We start from the raw sequence: 9605 nt of genomic DNA on the forward strand, positions 1-9605 counted from the left end.
AAATTTACTAAAAGTGTTGCTGTGTGTATCCTTGGAGCACAATGTTAACTAATTTCTGTGGGTCAAGGTCAAAGTCTGAAAAATCACTGGTTATGCTCTATCTACAGAACAGCTGGGTTGCTTAAGTTTTGACAAAGAAAAACCCCTCCCTGGACCTCAGTCTGGAATACAACTATAACAAGCAAGACTAGAGTAAGAAGCTGAGCAAGCGGACAAGGAGCAGTCAACCTACTGGCTGGGGAAGGAGGCTGCCCGGTCATGAGGAGAGATGGACAAAACTGCCTCAGTCTACCCAAGACAAAAGCAGAAACAGTCTAGATGAAGTGCTTTTTATTTGTAGACCAACCAAACATATTTAATATAAAAACCTTTCAACAGACAAACTACCATCACAACAGCATCCATGTAGCAGCGAGGGGATGCGGGCAAGGGTGGGGAGCGTGGTGGAGGGGGGAAGGTTCTCAGGGTCCCTCCTGCTTCTCTTGTCTGCACTGTGGCCTCTGAGAGCATGAGGTCTTAGCAGAGGGCAGATCAAGGCAGCCAGAAGCAGAGGGGCCCTGATACCGATATTGAGACAGAGCACAAAAGGCCCCTCCAACATACCATCTTCCCACAAGGGCAGCCTCCAGGGAGAGCCAGATCCAGCTGGGAGGCAGCAGGAAGGTGGCTGCGACTGAGGGGAGCATCAACCATCTTTTCTCAGCATCCTGCTGATCACCCTTCTGGGAACAGAGTTTTCCAGAGGGCTACTGGATTGAAAAGACCTAAAAATCATCCTAGGAGAAGGACAGAAATTGTGTCCGAGTCCACCTTCTACCAAGGCTCCGGGCCTGTGACTCCAGAAAGCTGGGTGGGTCTGCTCAGATGTTTGGGAAGGAAAATGAATGACAGAGCCTTTGGCCCAACAGGGCTGAAGCCTTGCCAGGCATAGACCAAGAAATCCTCAAGGCAGGCCAGGGAGGTCTGTGGGAAGAGCTTTGGGTCAACGGTACTATTGGAGTACAGTGACACAGTGGCCCGCAGGTGGAGTTTATAATGTGTGTGGAAGCGAGAAAGGACACGAGAGAGAAAGAATTAAGAACTGAAGTACCTGCTTCTTTCAGGCCTGGGCAGTAGAGGTGAGATGATCCTCTGGGCCGGGGCTGGGAGAGAGAGACCTGAACCCCTTCCTTCCTTGGTGCCAAGTTTGACTGGCCTGGATATAGTTGATGGCCCCAAAGTCCTCCACGTGGCCTCCCTGAGACTCTCTGGTAGGCCCGGCTGCCCCCTCCAGATGTGCCAGGAGACTGGCCCGCAGTCCCAACTGGGCCCAGGTAGGGCCTACAGTCCCACAGTTAGATGCAGTCCATGGAGTTCTCAGGGAGGAGCCCAGGGATACAGCCAGGGAGACCTAAGCCCTTGATGGGAGTGCAGCTGAGGGGGAAGCCACAGCCCAGGGCTGGGTCGTGGTTCTCTATGGCCTCCAGCCTGTCTGTGTTGTTGTCCCAGTTGATGTGGAAGCGGGTCACCCGGGGGTTTGAGGTCAAGATGTTCCGCTGGAGCTGGGGCAGGAAAAGGAACGTAAACCCTCGTTAGCATGGCCTCGCGTTACTCCCACACAGCAGGGCGCTCTGAGATCCCGCCCCACGCCCAGGAAGACCAGACCTTGTTTATTCCATCCCCACCAACAATATGTGGAGAACTCCAGGGAATGCCTGTGCACCATGATTTAGGGCCGGGGCCTATCTAATCTTGATTCTGTGAGGCAAAATTCTGAGAAACAAAGACCTTTCTCTTTCCTGTTCTAGCCCGGCGCTCCAAGAGCTGAGCACTACTTGAAAACCTTAAGAAGTGACCTTGGCTCCCAATTCCAACGACTCAACTACCCCCAGGTGCCAAGGAGCCAGCCTGTCTGAAGCAGGAAGCGTGGAGAAAGGACCCACCTGAGAGAAGTCTGGCTTTTGGGGCGGGTTCTCCCGCAGCTCAGGGTTAGGGTACTCATTGTTGACGTAGTAGCCCACTCGGATGAACTCCTGTCCGTGGTAGGTGCAGGTGATGAGGACCACAGTCACACCCACGGCGTCCGTCTCAGGGATGAGGGATGGGTTGGGGGCATCGGCCTAGGGGAAACACAGGCCGGGCCTTAGAGCGCTGATTGCCAGTCACACCTTGACCGGTAATACGATTCTCAAGCAACGTATATTTACTGAGCCAAAAGTATGGGTCTCTGCCCTCAGGGGTTTTCAATCCAGCGGTGAAGACAGAATCAACCACACGAATGCCTGTAAAGTGCCGAGTGTGACAGGTACCATCAAGGAGAAGTATACGGTGCTGAGGAGTGTAGTAAGCAAGGGGGAGAGCGGTATAAAATGAGGCTGAAGAGGTGAGCAGCTGGGTACCAGTCAGTTAAGGGCTTGGGAAAGATCGAGAATGTTTAGCAGGAGACAAGTGTGGCATCACTCCTGCCGTCTGAAAAGACGACCCTGGAGGCCAGTGGAGCTGCGATAGGAAGAGGGCTAAGTGGGAGCAGGGAGACTAGGCAGGAGGCTACAGAGGTCATCCTGGAGAGAGGACAGTGGCTTAGATCAGGCAGTAGAGAAGGAGAGAGAGTGGACAGATGTGGGGTGTGTTGTTAAGGGCAGGATCGGCTATATGACTGGTGCAAAATGAGACCAACACAAATGAAAACACAAGGGACTTCCCTGGTGGTTAAGAATCCGCCTGCCGATGCCGGGGACATGGGTTTGAGCCCTGGTCCGGGAAGACCCCACGTGCTGCGGAGCAACTAAGCCCATGCGCCACAACTACTGAGCCCATGCTCCGCAACAAGAGAAGCCACCGCAATGAGAAGCCCATGCGCTGCAACGAAGAGTAGCCCCCGCTCGCCACAACTAGAGAAAGCCTGCACGCAGTAACGAAGACCCAACACAGGCAAAAAAAAAAAGCAACAAACAAACAAATGCAAAGACGAGGCCTTGTGTTCAAAAATTAGTAAGTTTCAGCCAGTGACAGCAGAACGTCATACCAAGAGTGGGGCCCAGTGTGACTGCATGGGTCGCATGCCTAGGAAGCCGGTCCTGGCTGTGGGGTAGGTTAGGTGGATTGGATATGGGTGGGTGAGGGCTTAGGTGATGGGATGAGGCTGCTTAGACTGGGGCGGGAATAGCCAAGATCAGGTAAGTGAATGGATTTGAGCAGAGGCTCTCAAACTTTAGTGTGCCTAAGAATCACATGAAACCTGCACTTCTGACAGCCCCTGTGATGCTGGATTAGAGAGCTATTGAGCCGCTACAGTGGATCCTCATTATTCAGGCATTCCGTACTTGCCAATTCGACTACTTGCTACAATGTATTTGTAACCCCCAAATCAATATTCAGGGGCTTTCACGGTCATTTAAGGACATGCACAGAGCAGGGGTGGGTAGAACCAGGCAGTCTCAGACTGTAAACATGTGTCTTTTCTGCGGTCTCAGGGCCACGGTTTCTGCATTTTTGTTGGTGATTTTGCTGTTTAAAAGGGCCCCAAAGCGTAGTGCTGAGTGCTGCCCTGTTTCTGAAAGCAAGAAGGGATGTACTTCATAGAGAAAACGTGTTAGATAAGCTTTGTTCAGGCATGAGTTATAGTGATGTGGGCCATGCGGTCAATGTGAATAAATCAACAACACAAAATAAGTTGTCTTTAAACAGAAAAACATAAAACAAGATTATGTATTGACTGGTTGATAAAAATGTGACTCGCAGGAAAATAACGCTGTATTTCCTCTAGGGGCAATGATTTAGTATTCACTAATTCACTAATTCAGTGTCTGCAGCAACTTTACAGAACATAACTCCCGTGAGTAATGAGAATCAACTGTAAATCAGTGGCTCATGGTAACTGTTATGACACAGCGGTGGAGGAGAGGGAGGTGTCTGAAGTACCTTTGAGAGAGGTCAGACAGTGCTTGAGAGCAGAGCTAGGATTTGAACCTGAACTTTGACCAATGAACCATTCTGTGTGCTTTTGGGTAGGAGAGGCTATTTCTAGGTGTCAAGGCCTAAGGGCTAGTCTTTCTTACCTGAAAGACGAACATGTGTCTCCCTGCTGGGACAGGGCCGACCAGCACTGAGTCTAAGATTTGATCAAACTCCTCACTCTCGGCTGAGCCAACGTAAATGATCTTCCATTCCAGGTCTGCAAGGATACAGGGTGTTAAGAACTGAAATGGCTTGACAGCAAGAAGGCTGGGAAAGGGCCTTCTCATGTTAGTTTTGGATAGGTTCTTAATATATTGATAGGTTTTTATTCTCAAGGACACCTGACACCCACTGGGCACTAAGTGCCAGGCACTGCGGTCCCGATCACTGGGGCAGGCGCGAAGCTCTATTTCCCGTGGGGAAATTTCTCCTGTGGGCCTAGCTTTGCCAGGCGACCTTGACTCGGCACCTCCGGGGAAACTTGGGCCTCTCAGAGCCTGAGGGTGAACCGTATGGCAGAGGTTGAATTAAGAGCCACGTGACAGAGGCGTGGAGGCGTGCTGAGGAGGGAACAGCAGGGAGTTGGGCCATTTGAGGGCCCTGCCCACTGGGTGCCAGGATAGGAAGCAGCATCCTCTTTCACACACAGGGACCAGTGCCACTGAACTGAGTAGATCCCTCGACAACTGGGGCAGGGCAGCAGACTGCAATCCAGTAGGACAGCCAGCCGGCAGGAGGGGAAGATAAGGTCGCTGGGGGAGCCAGCCAGTCCCCAGGTCCTCCAGATCCAGCACCAAGTCATGCCTGCTCTCAGGCATTAGGGCAACAGCGACTCAGTCAACAAATATGGCATCATACGGCCACCCTCTGAACCCCAATTTCCTTGCATCCCATCCAGTCGGGGACTCACATTCCTGGGTATGTTCCGGCAAGATAAAAGGGAAAGTGCTCAATGACACCCTGCCCGTCCATCGCAGGAAATTCCCAGTGACTGCGGCCTCTTGCAGGAGGTCCAAGTGTATCAGGGGCAAGGTCATGCTACTACATGGAAATTTGGCAGGAGACCTGAAACTTATTTTAGGTTCTTTGAAATTACACAACCTATGGCTCCAGCAGCCGGGGGAAGTTTCACAAGCTGTGATTTTCGCAGGAAGCAAACTGTCTTAGAAGCTGCCCTGTTCCTTGGTCTAGTGTCCCACAAGAGCACCCAACTTTGGAAGCACGGCAATGCCCGGCCATGACTATGGAGGTTTGTCACCAGGGCTCCGTGCCCTTTCTCGATACACTGGCCTCCTGTCCTTCTGCAACTGACACCCAGGCCTTCTACTCAGGGACCCTAACAGGTCTGTAGGAGGTGGTGGCCACTGGGCTCACTGGGGTTCAGTCAAACTCCAGTCTCTTAGTATTTGCAGGGAGGAGTTAAGTTTACTAATTTATTTTTATTACAAGTAGTGGCACAACCAGAAATAACGTTTTTGGATGAAAAGAAAACAAGCTAGCTCTGTTCTCACCTTCCTAACATAGCTTTATCATTTGATATCTTTCCTTCTGGCCTTTTTTCCCATCACCAGGGGAGTCACACATGTGTGCATTAACTAATGTGCTGCAGGGGGAGACAAAAAGGAGATTTTAATAGAGCAGGCCGGGGTGTATGCCGTGGGCTCTCAGCGTTCAATACTGTCGGCAAGGGAGTTCCCTGGTGTCCTAGTGGTTAGGATTCTGGGCTTTCACTGCTGTGGCCCGGGTTCAAACCCTGGTTGGGGAACTGAGATGCCACAAGCTGTGTGGTGCAGCCAAAAAAAAAAAAAAAAATACCGTCAGCAAAACCTAAACTAAAATTTTGTTTACCGAGAAAGCACGTTGGCTGACCAGAAGAGAGAAATGCAGGTGGACAAGCAAATGGATCACGATGGCTCCCTCCACACAGGCCAGAAAGAAACCAGAGAATTAACCAAGGACTGCAGAGAAATACTCAAGGGTTAGAGGAGCTGATAAGATCACCTATGGAAGACAGAAGATGACTGAAGTGAGGATCTACAAATCGGAATTGCCTGAAACCTGCTCAAGTGTCTTAAGCAGAAGCATACTGAGATGACTTCATTTTTGAATGAGATACGGGGCATCAATCACCAACACAACACAAACTGACTTCTCCTGAATATGGGACACGGTCACACACATGCAGTATTGTGTGCCTAACCTTCTGAGTAATTTCAAGGGTAAAATGACTACGTTACTTTTGTTTTTTCTTCTTGGCCATGCCACATGGCTTGTGGGATTAGTTCCCTGACCAGAGATTGAACCCGGGCCCCCTGCAGTGGAAGTGCAGAGTCCTAACCAGTGGACTACCAGGGAATTCCTTACGTTACATTTTGTCTTTATGCCTTAACTTTATAATCTAACCACTGCACAGGATGGTGCTCTACTATGTATGAAAACAAAACCCAAACCAATGATATGATGAAAGACATGTTAAAAAAAATATATCATAGTTGAACTAGCTGGGGAATCTGTTTCCTGCCTTAAAAACAACAACAGGACTTCCCTGGTGGCGCAGTGGTTAAGAATCCGTCTGCCTATGCAGGGGACGCAGGTTCAAGACCTGGTCCGGGAAGACCCCACATGCCGTGGAGCAACTAAGCCTGTGCGCCACAACTACTGAGCCTGCGCTCTAGAGCCTGCGAGCCACAACTACTGAAGCCCACGCGCCCAGAGCCCGTGCTCTGCAACAAGAGAAGCCACCTCAGTGAGAAGCCCATACACCACAACAAAGAGTAGCCCCTGTTCGCAGCAACTAACGAAAGCCCGGGCACAGCAATGAAGACCCAAGGCAGCCGAAAATAAATAAATAAATTTATAAAAACAACAACTTATCTAGTAGGACTTTTTCTGTTTATCACTTTTCCTTTGTTCGTAATCATACAGATGAACCTTGGCCTGACCTCAGGGTGTTAGATGTGGGTCAGAACACCTGGCTCCAAGACTTATTCAAGTAGTACCTGTTGAATTTCTCAACTAAACAAGGGAAAAACACACCCAATGTACTGAATGTAGACCCATGCCTTGGAAGCATCTGGAAAGATGCTGAGGAGAAAAGAGAGCAAAAGGGGTTCAGAACCCTTGAGAAATGGGTCACACTGGGGATTGGGCGTTCAGCTCTTCAGTTGCCAGTGTCTGAAGTCACCAGGTAACAAGACTGAGATTCCTCCAGAATCTGAGAGACTTCTAGAGCCAGGCCCATTCCATCTGTCTGGGAGGCAGGAAACAAATTCTGTCTGCTCTGTGGGAAGAGGCAGAAAGGGAGCTGGCAGGTTAGAGTGAAGGACAGCTCAACAGGTACAACTAAAGAGTCTAGATTTCTAGGCCAGAGTTGGCTTTCCAACTGGAATTTCTCTGAGCAAAAGCTTTATTGTCCAGGCATAAATAATAACAGCACCCCCCTTTCCCTCCTCTGAGTCCTGTTTACGCTCCACTTCTAAAATAGAATGCCTTCTTTCCCAGGTTATAGCAAAGATAAAGAACCCTGGACACAGAACTCAGAGACAAAACCTAGGGTTAATAATTCTACAAACCGGCTGTGTGACCTTGGAGAAGTCATTCCATTTCTTTCTATTAAAAAATAATAACCAGCAGATTGATTTTAGCCTTTCCTGCTCTGATTCTATAAACAGATTAGTAAAGTAACAGAGCAGGAGCTTTGTAGGAATGAAAGTACTAGATAATGACCATGCAACCATTTTTAAATGCAAGAAGCACAAACAGGCTGATTGAAACCCGATCTCCTGCCATCTGGGAACTGTGAATCCCTTAACCTATTAGCTCCTTACATCTCCTCCTGGCTTTAAAATTAAATCTTATTCCACAGGGTCATTCTACACCTTATTTATTTATTTACACCCTGCCTTGTTCCAGAAAGGATTTAATTGGGCTTATTCTACCGTTAGTCACAAGCAGACCCCTTAATTTAAAAAGGAGAGAAACTGGGGAGAGACTGGTCCAATGGCCCAGCCCAAGCACACACACATTGTATCAACCCCAGGCTACTCCACGGGGCTGACATGCAGGCAAACCACCCACCTACCACTGAGAGGTGCTGCTTAGCACACCCTGGCCTCAAAGATCTCCACCTCCTCAGCCGCTGCCTCTTCTCTTAACCACCAAGTGGAGAAGAGATCTAATGGAGTACTTCCCCCTGAAAGTCGTGCCAAGACTCGCTGAAGGACCTCAGATTTTTCGATTTTTATAGACCTTGACTTGAAAGGCCTTTTACTCTTTGTGGCTCCCGTCTTCTCATCTGTGAGATGAGAGCCATGTCCACCTTTGTTACACAGATGAGTAAGTACATCTGTGAAAGCACCTTGGAAAAGATGCACAAAATGTTGTGACCCCCCAGATGATTGTTTGAAGCCAGATACCTTCACGGCTCAGCCTGGAACACCCACCCCGCAAGACTAGGTCAGACCATCAAAAATGTTGGGGGCATTGCTGCAGGAGGTCAGCAGGAGTCTGGCAGGCAAACAGTAGGAACCAGCTAATGCTTGCCTGGCCATGCCACCCCTCAGATTTGAGTATGCTCACTGAAGCCCACAGTCAGAGAGGCAGAAAGAACAGGAGCTGGGGAGATCAGGTTATCCTCAAAGACTGGAGCCAGAAGCCAGGCCATGCCTCCCCGGGTGGAGTAGAGGGTTGGGGCCAGACTAAGGAGGGAAGCCAGGTTCTAGGGTATGTGGTTTGGGGTAGAAAACAAGCAGAAGTAGCTGGGGTTGGGGTTAAGTATCAGCAGGTAGGAGAGGAGATTATGGGGAGACAAATGGGGAGATGGGGACGAGTGAGGTCTTGCCACAGGGCGAAAGGATCTTCACAGGGAAAATGGGGGAGGGGGCTGAGGTTTCCATATGGGAAATTGGGAGGGGGCTGGGGTTTCCGTTGGGGAAATTCGAGGGGCCTGGAGGTTAGGATCGCCATAGGAAAAGAGTGAGGTGGGAGTGTCTCACCACAGGGGAGAGGGGATTGGTGGGGAGGACTGGGTGGCTGCAGTGGCAGTCTACCCGTACAGAAACAGAAGGTGGGGCGTTTCTTGCTATAGGGAAGACGGGGTGGCTCAGTGTCTCTGCAGGTTAAAGAACGGAGGCTGAGAAGGTCTCTACATAGAACACAGGTGCCCAGGAGGAGCGCCACAGTAGAAAGAGGGGAATGATGAGGTCTCCACGGGGGAGAACGGGAGTAACCGTGGGGGTGGGGGTAGGGTAGTCTCCAAGGGCAGGTTGGCACTGGGAGGGGGTTTGGTTCACCGGAGATCTCGGTTGGGGGAGGGGGGGGTGTGTTTCACAGGGTTGGTCTCGGGGTTGTCTCCAAGGGGAGGTCGGGGTTGGCCCAGGGGAGAGGGGGTCTCCACACGGGCCCAGCCTCACCGTCTGCTAGGGCCTCATTGCACTCGAAGCTGATCTCGAACCGGAAGGGGCTGTGGAAAGGGCACGGATTCTCCAGCACCGCCACGTTCAACACCGACACCTTAGCCATCGCCTCGTCGGGTCGCAGCCGGGGCCAGAGCTGGGGCCGAGCCCGCGTCTGGGTCCTATCGGGTCAGCGGAGCAGCGTTGCCCGAAGCCGCTCCCGCTCCCTCCGACCGCGATCTAAAGTGCGTATCTCCTCCGCGCGCCTCCTTCAAA

At 50.8% G+C, this 9605-nt stretch overlaps 1 protein-coding gene across 1 annotated transcript; it reads right to left on the reverse strand.

The window, feature by feature from the left end:
- Nucleotides 1-37: 37 nt before the first annotated feature.
- ASF1B (anti-silencing function 1B histone chaperone) lies at nt 38-9586 on the reverse strand. Its single transcript, XM_079917486.1, has 4 exons — nt 9348-9586; nt 4038-4153; nt 1923-2099; nt 38-1541 (listed from the first exon to the last, which is right to left on the reverse strand). The coding sequence occupies exons 1-4, from the start codon at nt 9454-9456 to the stop codon at nt 1335-1337; spliced, it is 609 nt and encodes a 202-aa protein (XP_079773612.1). The 5' UTR covers nt 9457-9586; the 3' UTR covers nt 38-1334.
- Nucleotides 9587-9605: the final 19 nt, after the last annotated feature.

Source organism: Stenella coeruleoalba (assembly GCF_951394435.1).
Source record: "Stenella coeruleoalba genome assembly, chromosome: 3".
Taxonomy (NCBI): Eukaryota; Metazoa; Chordata; class Mammalia; order Artiodactyla; family Delphinidae; genus Stenella; species Stenella coeruleoalba.

Excerpts from the sequence above, each read along its gene's own strand:
- ASF1B (XM_079917486.1), bottom strand. The coding sequence starts at position 9,456 with ATGGCTAAGGTGTCGGTGTTGAACGTGGCGGTGCTGGAGAATCCGTGC. Across the intron at positions 2,100-4,037 it reads GACACATGTTCGTCTTTCAG|GCCGATGCCCCCAACCCATC; the intron begins GTAAGAAAGACT and ends TGTTTCCCCTAG. Across the intron at positions 1,542-1,922 it reads AAAAGCCAGACTTCTCTCAG|CTCCAGCGGAACATCTTGAC; the intron begins GTGGGTCCTTTC and ends TTCCTGCCCCAG.